We start from the raw sequence: 14,138 nt of genomic DNA, 5'->3' as shown, positions 1-14,138 counted from the left end.
AGATCAAAACCTAGTAAATGGCTGGACAGTGTATGGTCAATGTGCTTAATTGTGGCCAAATTGTTAGAGGGATAGTCAGCAGTGATGTCTACAGTATAATGTGAATATAGATATTGAACGTTCATCTGTAGTGGTCCCAGTAGGCGTGTCACGATTTCAAATTAAAATAAGAGATTGATCAAAATGAGCTTCTTGATTTCGACTATCGAAATCAAAAGCAGGATTAGCGATTCCCCCAGTATTTTTTTTCTCTCCCCCCCCTCACTCTTTCATATTGGCTTTGAGCTATATGCATCCCCACTAACTTGGAAAAAGTTTTAAATAGTGAGTGAATACAGCGTGTTGCCGTGAATACATCTTCTCCTGCAGCGGGGACTCCAAGGCAGAGGGATCGCAGGATGCACTAACGATAGCTTCTTGTCCCACCTGGGCTCTGATAAACAGCAAATCCATCAAATGCAGTGCCCATAACACTATTTTCCAGCTGTCACGATTCCCCGCTCACGCGTTTCATGGTAAATCAGCCGTCGAGGCTTTCGTCGCCGTTTGTCACTCTGCTTGAAGAGAAATCGCTGTACTCGCACTGTTGTTTATTTGGTTGTCATGACTTCGCAAGTGATGACGTCCTGTCATTGTTCCAGTTGCTCACCCTTAAAAGGGGAGAGAGAGCAGATGACTGTTCGCTTGAGTTCGTAGAGCAGAAAGCTCTGCTGAGTCGTGTAATTACGACTTTATGACATTTTCTTTTTTTAAATGCTGAAGCAGCAATAATTTATTGCCGGCAGAGCACAGCTAATAAATGTTTATAGCGGAAACACTGCCCCTAGGTCCCAGTAATATTTGTCTGTTGTGTACTGAAGTAGCATATCACATGACATGGTAAAGATAAGTTAGAGACAAATAATTGAGGACTGCTTTTGAATGTAATCATGCTATTTTCAACAAGTTATTGTTCTGGATTAATCATCTAAAGCAGAGATCTTCAACAGGGGGTCCGGGGCCTGTAGGGGGTCCTCAGATACACTGCAGGGGGGCCAGCAAATTATTGTTAATTTTTTAATAGTTTATTCAGTACACAAAAATACTTTACACATCTAAAACGTGAGACAGGTGCGTCAGAGGGGGATAATTAGGTCAAACGTTACAAAGAAACTGTTGCACACTGTCTAACTTGCAAAAAATAAATGTAATAGTAGGCAATGTTTTCAGTACAAGACCGTCATCTGAATTATCAAATAAATGAAGGAAGTTCCTTTGCAACTTTTGAAAGTTTTTCAAAAATGTAAATGACTTAACATGAATCCAACATATTATAAATTCAGTTAATTCTAAGGATTCACTGTCACATGCATGTTTAACATTAAAACATGATTTATAAAATCATACGGGCACCCAGATAGCTCAGTTGGTAGAGCGGGCAAATTTTACTGATCTGAAATTTAGTTATGTTTACCTGTGAAAAGTACTATCAGCAGCTTATAACTTATAATAAGTAAAGAGACATTACACTGCATACAATTATTGTTTATCTTCATATTTGGAACCTTTTAGTCTGTAACCAGCTATACCACATCTGCCATTGCATATCAACTTGTTCATTAACCTGCTGCTGGTAAACATGAACTTTTACCCTACTCAAACAAACGGCCTAAGACTTATCTAAAGTTACGATTTAAATTTAAGATTTTAAAAACATTGACTTAAAAAAGAAATAGTGAACAAATTGAAAGACATTTAGGAACACTAGATATGAGGCCCCAGCCTGTGCAAATGTGTGTGTTAATTTAAAAGTGATTGTGGTACCAGGAGGTGCAGGCCTAACGGCCAGCGTGTGACTGAGCGCGAGGCAGCCCATGTGCCAGCCTCCTTCTCTCATTTTATTCTCTCTCTCAATCATATGAAGTGAGCCAAAGAAAAATAGGGGAATTAAAAACTGAAGTGGGCCTTTGGATTCGCTTTGATCCTGTACCCCCCTCATTTTGTGTCTCCATCATACAAGCAGCAAGTGATGAAGGGCAAAAAACTTTTTCTCACATTCCTCTTCCTCCTGTGTGTGTGTGTGTGTGTGTGTGTGTGTGTGTGTGTGTGTGTGTGTGTGTCCCCTTCCAATGAATAGAGCATTAATTGCATTAGCATTACAGCTAGGTGATTTCCAGTCAAAGAAAAACTGGCATCAACACAAAGTCCTGAAGTGTGTTATTTTGTGAATTTCAATTGAAAAAAATCTTTGCATAAAAACTGGCATGACAAAAAGAGTCAAAGAAAAAGCTAGCATAAAGAGAGGGCTTTAGCAGGAAGGACAGGAAGACTGCACTGATGAAGTTGGCAAAGAGAAATAGTTCACCCTTGAAACTGTTATATTTTGATAAACGTTCAAATTCAATTTCTCCAAAAAGAGCCAACCAACTACACATTTCAATTTGTCCACTGAAACATGTCAGACAACAGTGCTGGAGGGTTTTAAGGTGTTTAAATGTACACAAAGTTCTTAAGAGCTCTGAACATGGAACTTAATGTTTCCTCTGTGTAGTCCGCATCATTCACTGTGGTTAAATAGTGTAGGGCTGTAATGGTTATTTTCATTACCAATTAATTTGCTGATTATTTTCTCCATCGATTTATCTTGACGTCTATAAAATGTCAAAATCACAAGGTAATTTTTATATTTTATATTTTATATATATATATATATATATATATATATATATATATATATATATATATATATATATATATATACACACACATACACATACATACATACATACACACAAACACACACACACACACACACACACATGTGAAAAAATTAGGACACCCATGCTAAAGTTGACTAAAAAGAGGAATAAAAAAATCATCTTTAGGAAATTGATCTTAACGCCTTAATTAAGAAAATGAGGAAAAATCCAACCTTTAAGGACACCAATTTTCTTTGTGAATGAATAATGTATCATAAATAAATAAATGTTCTTCCTTAAAATACAGGGGGCATAAGTAAGTACACCCCTATGTTAAATCCCCATAGAGGCAGGCAGATGTTTATTTTTAAAGGCCAGTTATTTCATGGATCCAGGATACTATGCATCCTGATAAAGTTCCCTTGGCCTTTGGAATTAAAATAGCCCCACATCATCACATCCCCTTCACCATACCTAGAGACTGGCATGGTTTTATTTCAGTTAGCCTAATAGCTGGTTTGATTTGCATTGAGAGATGATTTTATGGAAAGTACCCCATGCCAATCTCTAGGTATGGTGAAGGGCATGTGATGATGTGGGGCTATTTTAATTCCAAAGGCCAAGGGAACTTTATCAGGATGCATAGCATCCTGGATCCATGAAATAACTGGCCTTTAAAAATAAGTTTTGGAAGTTTATGAAGGGAAGTCCAGGTAAATGTAAACCAGACTATGAAGCTACACCAAATGCCACCAACTACCAAAACAAATACATACATACTTTTTTAAACTTCATACAGGGGTGGAGTGTTGATAATAGTGGATGCATTAACAGTCACTATTATCACTTAAAAATATTACTCTTACTTGATGGCATCTGATTTCTGAGTTGAAATGAATCTGAACGGTTTTCAAAAGCAAAATCCTGATCTTTACATACGGTGCTCTCTCACTACCACAAAAGCACATACCCGCCAGTTGTGTGTGCCCCTGATGAATGGAAATTAATCAAAATGCAAAACAGTTTCTAGCATAATTTCTCTTTAGTTATGCAAATATCTCTACTTCTCTCTCTCCCTGTGTGTGTGTTTCAATAGTGCAGTGAGAGACCAGTGGAACAGTGAGTAGGTGTAGGTGTGTAAGTTGAAAACATGTAACACACACACACACACACACACACAAAAGTGTGTGCTGTATAGCAAAACCTAAATGAAAACAGCATAAATGTTAAAAGGGCATCCTAATTACTTTCTTTTTTTTGGCTACACTGGCTGTGTTGGTGAAGACAGTATTTTTAATTAACTGGAGATATTCCAGGACCTAAATTACTTTTCATTCTATTTGTCTCATATTCGTTACATGTTGATGGGTATGAAGGATGGATTTTTTGTGTTTTTGATCTGCTATACTTACATACAATCAAACTAGTCCTGACGGATTTATTCCACAACAATACAGTGGCACTCATAAGTTTATGAACCCATGCTAAAGTTGACTAAAAAGAGGAATAAAAAAAAAAATAAAAAATCATCTTTTGGAAATTGATCTTAATGACTTAATTAAAAGAAAATGAGGAAAAATCCAACCTTTAAGGACACCAATTTTCTTTGTTCATGACATACCCTTCACCATACCTAGAGATTGGATTGAATTTAACATAGGGGTATACTTACTTATGCCCCCTGTATTTGAAGGAAAAACATTTATTTATTCACAATACATTATTCATTCACAAAGAAAACTGGTGTCCTTAAAGGTTGGATTTTTCCTCATTTTATAATTAAGATCAATTTCCAAAAGATGATTTTTTTTATCCATCTTTTTAGTCAACTTAAGCATGGGTTCATAAACGTATGAGTACCACTGTATATGCTGAAAATGTTTTAGTCTCTTTTCTACTGGCAACATAAAAGAAAATAGAAGACAAAGTGTTTGTGTGGACATTTTGTGTTTGTCAGTACTTGATTGAGTTTCTGAAGTGGTCCTCTGCAGGGTTTTTCACAGTGCAGCTGTTGAGCACCCACAGGTCTGCGTCTGCTGGGTCATCTATATAAAAAAAAATATTTTTATAGAACATAATCACAAGCATGACTTTATAAAGAAAAAACAATTAACACAATCACAAAAGACGTCTCGAAAACTTTCAGATGCTGGATTATAAAACTTGTGTTTATTGGCTGTGACCTTGGTCGCTTTGCATGGCATCTTTGAACGTATACTGGCAGTTGGTCACAGCTAAAATAAAAAATAAGAAATGCATCTACACTTTCACTCCATAGGAACCCTATTCATTTTGCTGTGAGCATCACTGACATGGTCAAACTGAGTTATAATATTGATCAAGGAGGTTCATTGTTTACCTTAGGACCAGCATCTGTGACAAAACATCAACTCACAGGACCACTTACTAACTTTTCCTGAGCTTTCAACTGTATCTGTCTTGCATTTACGATTGCCTATTCTAGGTCCTCTATTGTTAATTGACAAATAGTGTTCTTGAGTGTCTCACATAGCTTCCAGAATTTGACAAAAAAAAAAAAAAGAATGAATAGTAAACAACCACCTATGTTTGAATTATATATATAAAAAAAATTTACATTACGAATGACTTAAACTAAGAAAATGTAAACATATGTTTAATTGACACCCACACACACACCCAACCACACACACTTTACGGACCAAGGACAACCACATTCATTAAATTATTTACAATGAAACACAAAGTAAAAGTCTTTACTATCGTTCCTATTCTGACTGAACAATCAATAGCTTAGTTGCACATGCAGACTTGCATGAGTTAGAAAATAAAAGATCTATTGCAGTAGGGGTTCCCTGGAATATCGAAGGAGCCTGATTCGACTACCAATCTCACAGTTGAATCTTCGCAGAGGTGTTAGGAAACGAGGATCATGTCATTTTGGCTATATGGACGTGCTCAATGTCAGATTTTACATAGAACTACCCGTTTTCTCCCAATAAGTTAAAATACAGCCTATTATGATATAAATATCAACATATAATGCTGTAAATAAAATATTGAAAAGAAAGAAACAAATGCGTGAATAGTGCATGAATAAATCCAAGCCCCATGACAGTTAAGTTTCACTTTCCATGATCCATGACCGATGGAGGAGCATCTTGGCGGCAGGGATTTCAATCTTTAACTGAAAATGTCTGGGAAAATAAAATCTAAAGTGTTGGTGCACTTTGAAATAGTAAAAGATGATCCCAAAAACGTAAGATGCAAGTTGTGTTGTCCACATGAGTACCCTCACTTTTTACTGCGTACTGCCACCTCCTGCGTAGTACGCACCCTTAAAAACAAAAAAACTGTGTAAATGAGTCTCTCACATAACAGCTCAACGCTGAGAAAACAGAGCTAAAAATGTGCTTGTTAACATTGATAATTGTACTGGATAAACATATTACTGTAACCATGAAGGATGGAATGGCCACTGTGCCATCGTCCGATACAGGAGCTCAGCTGTGATCCAGTGCACAGCCCACTGCATCCGCCCCAATGATAACCAAATCACACACACCAGAACAGCAAGCCGCAGAGTTATATGCCGGGTGAAGCAGAGACAACATTTGCGTTTGTGGCAGAAAAACATTATGCCAAGAGGACTGTAAATTAAGCACGCTTCTAACAATTTTCAATTAATCTTCTACACCCTTGCACCACTTATTAATGTCAAAAAAGACACACAAAAAAAGTCATTTCACAACTAATTTACAATGTTATAAGGCATTATGTTTATATTGCATGTATATGAAACCACTTGTATAGGAACCACTTAATCTTTTCAAATGTGACAACACAGTAGTGCCTTGAGGTGTGTTTGCTGATTGTATCTATCACACAATAAGCAAGACTTAATAAAGTCTCATAAAAACAGTAGTACAGCTGTTTGTAGTAACAGCACGTCTTGTTAAAGCCCTAAAATAATGTAAGTCACAACAACACACACACACACGCGCGCGCACACACACACACACACACACACACACACACACACACACACACACGATTAGTGGGAGTGGTCTCAGCTGTGTGGTTGCTGTCTCCTCTCTGTCCCGTGGGAAGCTATCCAGACCAACAATAACAAGCTCTACATCAATTTAACACACTCAAGACAGATACAAACATCTGCAAAACAATCCTATCTAGTCAGCACAACTTACCAGTACAGATACAAACTATAAAAGAACTACAGCAAACAGTAAAACAAAAATATGCTGGTAACATGCCTTAGTTTCAAAGCTTCTTTTTGCTTTAAATAACCCTTAAATAATAATCATTGTTACAGGGATTATTGATCTCTATTTCCAGTCTATTGCTTTCCTTTTTCCTAATCCTGGATATAAATGCTATTATCAGAGACAGTTAATAAGACTTATTTCCGAATGTCTAGCCATTTAATCGCAACAGTACCAAAATCAACCTTAATCTAATGGCAAAGCAGTGCTGTTTCTGCCCAACCTAATGCTTCATTTAAAGGTCCCATGTCATGAAAATTTCACTTTATGAGGTTTTTTAACATTAATATGAGTTCCCCCAGCCTGCCTATGGTCCCCTAGTGGCTAGAAATGGTGATAGGTGTAAACCGAGCCCTGGGTATCCTGCTCTGCCTTTGAGAAAATGAAAGCTCAGATGGGCCGATCTGGAATCTTCTCTTTATGTCATCATAAGGGGAAAGGTTACCTCCCCTTTCTCTGTTTCGCCAGCCGCCCACAGCTTCCCAAGAGGAAATAGAGCTACAACCGTGGCCGCAAGCTGGTCAAGGCCACACCCCCACCCTCCACCTCTCCCCGCCTCCCTCCTCCTCAATAGCATTTAAAGCTACAGACACAGAAATGGCACATCCTAAGGAAAGCTCATTGTGGGACTGGCTCTAGTGGCTGTAATTCTGCACCAAGGATGAATTTCGGGAAAGAGACTTCAGATACAGTATTAGGGGACCACTAAGGTCTATGTAAAAGCATCCAAAAAGCAGCATGTCATAGGACCTTTAAGATAAAGAGCAAAACAAGCATTCCTCCTTTGAGTATTATGATCACTTGTCTGGTGTAAAACATAATTTAGTTGCATCAATTTGCACAGGCCTGATCTTAGAACCAGGACCTTGCAGATCAAAGTAAAACCTTAATGAGTGGCAGACTCTGCTCTGACATCACTGGATATTTGAGATATAAAGGTCAAATACATTTAGCTCTGCTGCCTAATTTTCAGACAGTGCAAGCAATGTCTAATGATGCATTACAGGAACGTCACGAAAAAAGAAATCATACATCTCCACAGTTGCCACCACAGAATTACTGCCTGGAAACTCTCTTATTCTTCCATTAAAATCAGTCAGAGGAATATAACACCACAGTGTATGAACTGCACTGACAATGGCTGTCACACCCTCAGTGACGGCTGCTTCTGCTAAGCGAACTTCATCTCATTAGAAACTTATCAAGCCATAACTGCTATCATCCATGTCACAAAAATGTATTATCCTGGCTGTCATTAGCAGCAACACAGACTTGGCCAAGCAGTGGTAATAATAATCTTAATGATGACTCGGAATCTAGAAGATGCAGAATTGTGCATTACTAAAAGCCAGATATTCATAATGTTGAAAAAAGAATGTGCAGTTTGAACAAACTGTTACATAAGGCTAGCCTGGATGCGAGCCGAACTTAGCCCTGCCCAAAACATTTACAACAAAGATGGCTGCCGCTGGAGAATTGAGATGTGTAGATTCTGCCATCACCTCTGTTATAGAAGATATCGACAGCGCATTAATTTTAAAAGAGGAACAGAGAACCGCGATCAAGGCATTTGTCGATCAGAAAGATGTTTTTGCCACCCTTCCTACAACATACGTCACATACTTTGTTGCTCCGAATGGTTGTAGGTCTATCCAATTGAGTGCAGAGGCATTTTCTTTCCTGGTTCGGTTGAAACACGCCCCATAATCACAGCCCAATGGAGCAGTATCAGACTCATATTCTGACTAGAATCTAAGTATAGCAACGTCAGGCTAGCATAAGGCAGCTGGCAATGTAACTCTTAAAAGGAAGGCATTAAGCTACACATACTGTATGCTGACAGTCTACAGTAGAGGTGTGGTAATGTAGCCTGGGGTAACCTTCAATGACTCAGCCTTAAGTGCACATACTGTATATTCTACCACTGAAAAAAATGCTGCTATTAGGAAATCTGTATAATGTTAAATTTGCATAAGATTTGCATAGGTATGGAGATGCAGCCAATGACAGGGTAGGGATTTGGCTATTCTTGCAAATCATGGCCATCAGGCAAGGCGTTGGTACAGAATGTGCACAAAAACTGTTGACTAATCTTTTATCTGATCAAGAAAGGGCCCAGAGGTGAGACAAGCTGAGGTGTGTGTGCGTGCGTGCGTTTATAGCTGTGAGGAGAGGAGGCTGCAGTTTTAAAGAAACACAATATGTAACATGAAGTACCCACAAAAGCAAAATAAATGAAATGTAAGAATATAACAACATTAAGAATGAAACAAAGCTAAATATCGTACAACAATGTATGTTTCTAATTGTTGTCTTTAACTGCCACTTACTACAAGTCAATCAGAAAATTGTATGATGATTTTACCAGCCCCCCTAATGTCTGTGATAAATAACAATTACTGCCTTGGCACAATTGTGGGACTTCTCAAAGAGAAACAATTTAATAAGGCTAATTTTCATTTTAGTTAGACATTTTGAACTTAGCTGTATACCTACAAATACACACACCAGTGTAATAATAACTATTTCACTCAGTCTGCAGTCCACAGATGAAATGCCTGTTTTATATTTTATCCAATATAAGAATTATATTCCATTTGACCACAATAGCTGACCCCTAAATGTGTGTGTGTGTGTGTGTGTGTGTGTGTGTGTGTGTGTGTGTGTGTGTGTGTGTGTGTGTGTTTCTCCAATATAAATATAAGGAATTCCAGTACTCTCAAACAGTTGACCCCACTATACACTACTGACACAAATGACCGAATATATAATTCGAATCCATGAGGTTTACTCCTGTGTGTGCTTCTGTGTTTGAGTGTGCCTGCTTCTGTGTGAGTGTGTGTTTCTGTGATATTCACCCTAAATTTACCCTGCAACCAAATCATACAAGAGAGACTGGGACAGTAGAAAGACAACACCTGGGGTCAGTGTGTGTGTGTGTGTGTGTGTGTGTGTAACCATATACACAAGGTTATATAACACATTTCAATCACACTACTCCCGATGGAGATGAGGAGAAAGGGTTATGGGAGCAGGTGCATGCATCAAATAAGTACAGTGGGGCAAAAAAGTATTTAGTCAGCCACCAATTGTGCAAGTTCTCCCACTTAAATAGACGAGAGGGGCCTGTAATTTTCATCATAGGTACACCTCAACTATGAGAGACAAAATGAGAAAAATCAGGAAAATAAGTATTTGGTCACCTACAAACAAGCAAGATGTCTGGCTCTGACAGACCTGTAACTTCTTCTTTAAGAGGCTCCTCTGTCCTTCACTCGTTACCTGTATTAATGGCACCTGTTTGAACTTGTTATCAGTATAAAAGACACCTGTCCACAACCTCAAACAGTCACACTCCAAACTCCACTATGGCCAAGACCAAAGAGCTGTCAAAGGACACCAGAAACTAAATTGTAGACCTGCACCAGGCTGGGAAGACTGAATCTGCAATAGGTAAGCAGCTTGGTGTGAAGAAATCAACTGTGGGAGAAATTATAAGAAAATGGAAGACATACAAGACCACTAATAATCTCCCTTGATCCGGGGCTCCACGCAAGATCTCACCCCGTGGGGTCAAAATGATCACAAGAACGGTGGGCAAAAATCCCAGAACCACACGGGGGGACCTAGTGAATGACCTGCAGAGAGCTGGGACCAAAGTAACAAAGGCTACCATCAGTAACACACTACGCCGCCAGGGACTCAAATCCTGCAGTGCCAGACGTGTCCCCCTGCTTAAGCCAGTACATGTCCAGGCCTGTCTGGAGTTTGCTAGAGAGCATTTGGATGATCCAGAAGAGGATTGGGAGAATGTCATATGGTCAGATGAAACCAAAATAGAACTTTTTGGTAAAAACTCAACTCGTGTTTGGAGGGGAAAGAATGCTGAGTTGCATCCAAAGAACACCATACCTACTGTGAGGCATGCGGGTGGAAACATCATGCTTTGGGTCTGATTTTCTGCAAAGGGACCAGGACGACTGATCCGTGTAAAGGAAAGAATGAATGGGGCCATGTATCGTGAGATTTTGAGTGAAAACCTCCTTCCATCAGCAAGGACATTGAAGATTAAACATGGCTGGGTCTTTCAGCATGACAATGATCCCAAACACACCGCCTGGGGAACGAAGGAGTGGCTTCGTAAGAAGCATTTCAAGGTCCTGGAGTGGCCTAGCCAGTCTCCAGATCTCAACCCCATAGAAAATCTTTGGAGGGAGTTGAAAGTTTGTGTTGCACAGCCCCAAAATATCACTGCTCTAGGGGAGATCTGCATGGAGGAATGGGCCAAAATACCAGCAACAGTGTGTGAAAACCTTGTGAAGACTTACAGAAAACATTTGACCTCTGTCATTGCCAACAAAGGGTATATAACAAAGTATTGAGATGAACTTTTGTTATTGACCAAATACTTATTTTCCACCATAATTTTTTTTCTCATTTTCTCTCTCATAGTTGAGGTGTACCCCTAATGAAAATTACAGGCCTCTCTCATCTTTAAGTGGGAGAACTTGCACAATTGGTGGCTGACTAAATACTTTTTTGCCCCACTGTATGGATGGAACGCTGGACAAAAGAAAGAACGAGTGAGAGCAAGGATCAGATGGCTGCTTGTGTATATCAAAAGAAAGACAAAAAGGATTAAAGGAATAGAGTCATTAAAGAGGGTCATCCTAAAACAGAGGAATAAAAGGAGAAAAGTGAGTGTGAAGTGGAGGCAGGTCAATACCCAAATGGGATTTAAGGATGACCAACAATGTGAGCTAAAATGAGTATAAGGAGAAACAGAGACAGTGCGACAAAACTAAATGTGAAATGAGGAAGGAGGAGAAAAACTAAGTGGTGGAGATGAAAGTGGAAAGCCCAGAGAGGGTACGGGGGGGGGAGAAAGCTAGAGGACACAGTGGGGGAAAGCAACTAAAAAGAGAGTAATAATAATACATTTTATTTGTATAGCACTTTAAAGGGTACTCAAAGGCACTTTACATGGTAATAAAATAACAGAAATGGTAAGTGGGTGAGTGTCATTACGGAGTACCCTGCTCTGATCCGAAACAAAACATTATCATACAAAACATACATTTTATGGCCAACATGTTTTAGTACACTTGCCAGGTTTGTGTGTGTTCACCTTTGAAATTCTATAAATATTTTCTGTCAGAAACAAAAGATGTATTCTGCTGTATTTGCACATTATGTCAGTTGTTGATCGACCCACAGGTCTAGCACCCCGCAGAGAAACAGAGAGGAGGCTCAGCTGCCGGGTCAGAAAGCCGGGAAACACACAAACAATAACAGACAGAATGGGAATAAGGTCATTTCCCTGAACTCCCATGCCTCCACTGTTTGCAGATGTGCCAATTTTACTTACTGCCAGTGTCAAACACTATGGGCAGCGCAGCACACACAACTAAATATCTGACCTGTTAAGTTTCATTCTTTGATGTACTAGACCTTCAAAGTAAAGGTGAGACACATATCCTATTACCCTATTATTTTGAGTAGTGGAACAAGGAGAAGTGGGAAGCAAATCGTATTAGAGAAAGTGAACATTCCGCCTTATACTGCTACTTTAGGCTGCATGCAACACAAAAGTTAGATCTAGCCATGACAGTATCAATATTAAATCAATGACCAGAAGCAGTGCTATAATAAAATGCACTACATTCCATAGAGTAGTAAAGCTAGATACAGCCCATTAATGAATAACGAATGAGTAATAATATAAAGAAACCCTACTAGTGTCCTTTTTATGCCAATAAAAGCCAGTTTTCCTAAATTTGAATATTCGCTTTCTGTGTCCATCCATCTTCATCCGCTTATCCGGGGTCGGGTCGCGGGGGTAGCAGCTCCAGCAGGGGACCCCAAACTTCCCTTTCCCGGGCCACATTAACCAGCTCCGACTGGGGGATCCCGAGGCGTTCCCAGGCCAGGTTAGAGATATAATCCCTCCACCTAGTCCTGGGTCTCCCCCGAGGCCTCCTCCCAGCTGGACGTGCCTGGAACACCTCCCTAGGGAGGCGCCCAGGGGGCATCCTTACCAGATGCCCGAACCACCTCAACTGGCTGAGGCTTTCTGTGTGAATGTTAAAATGTAGTAATATTTAGGCCAAAATCATCTATAAGGCACCGAGTTGCCTGAGGTAGATTCACATTGTCAACTAAAGAAAAATGAGAGTAACAAGTTTGGAAATATACTACCTGAAGCAAGTAAAGACGGTTTTCAGAGTTGAAAAACTGTATTTTACTGGAGATACCAGAGTGTAAACATGTAAGCCACAGACATGGTGGGAGGTAAGAGATGGGTGATTCTCATAGTGTTTTTAAGCTCCTATCAGCATGCACATACCTGCTATTTTATCACATCATCTTTTCCCCCTGCATAACTTTTTTCTTCTAGCTATTCTATTCTCCTTTTCCCAATATTAAACAAATTCTTTATTTCCCTTCCTCTCCCATCTCATTTAACCACCATATAACATCACTCTCGCCTCGTCTTTCCCAATGTTTTCCACAGATCCAAAGGTTTAGTCTATTTTTTTTCTCCTTTCCTGCCTTTTATAATTCCTTTAAGATATTTTTCCTTTATTTAGAACAGCTGAAGAGAGACAGGAAATGGGGGAGAGAGAGTGGGGATGACATGCAGCAAAGGGTCCCAGGCCGGACTCAACCTGGGCCGCTGGCAAGTACTGAGCCTACATGGGCCGCGCGCTCTACCAGGTGAGCTAGAGGCCGCCCCAGCCTTTTACAATTTATACTGCACCATCCAACCCTAATATTAACCTCAGACTTTTCTGCTTTTACTTTTTCCCACTCCATAGTAAAATTATAGTGTCCTTAGATGATCACCATCTTATAGAAAGATAATGCTTAATGATGATTTCTCTGTAGGATTTTGCAGTGGAAGCCGTGCTTTCTTATACAAACTTCTATACACTTAAAATGATCCTTGTGTGCTGGATACATTTTAAGGTGAAAGTGATGAAGTCTTTCCTAAAGCAATCAACTCCTCCCATTATGCATCCATTTCATTTGCAGAAAAGGACAGGCTTACAGAAACACATTCCGCTCATTAGTTTGCACTGTGATCTAAATAATTAAAGACTTGTTTTGATGTGATTGCAATCTAAAATGAAACAGCAATCTTGCTTTCTAGTACTATGGAGCTCCCATGGTGATTACTCTGCAGACAGATTTGTTT

General features: G+C 39.4%; 1 protein-coding gene across 1 annotated transcript in view; it reads right to left on the bottom strand.

Annotated features, from left to right (window-relative positions):
- Window positions 1-14,138, bottom strand: part of cdkal1 (CDK5 regulatory subunit associated protein 1-like 1) — a 281,333-nt gene that overhangs the window by 226,282 nt on the left and 40,913 nt on the right. Inside the window, exon 4 of the mRNA XM_078253409.1 lies at window positions 4,639-4,723. Coding sequence (XP_078109535.1) covers window positions 4,639-4,723 — 85 coding nt within the window. The remainder of the gene's footprint in view (window positions 1-4,638; window positions 4,724-14,138) is intronic.

This window comes from Sander vitreus, chromosome 6 (assembly GCF_031162955.1).
Source record: "Sander vitreus isolate 19-12246 chromosome 6, sanVit1, whole genome shotgun sequence".
In the NCBI taxonomy this organism is placed as follows: domain Eukaryota; kingdom Metazoa; phylum Chordata; class Actinopteri; order Perciformes; family Percidae; genus Sander; species Sander vitreus.
The sequence above is the reverse complement of the archived record's forward strand: the minus strand, read 5'-3'. Positions and strand labels throughout refer to the sequence as shown.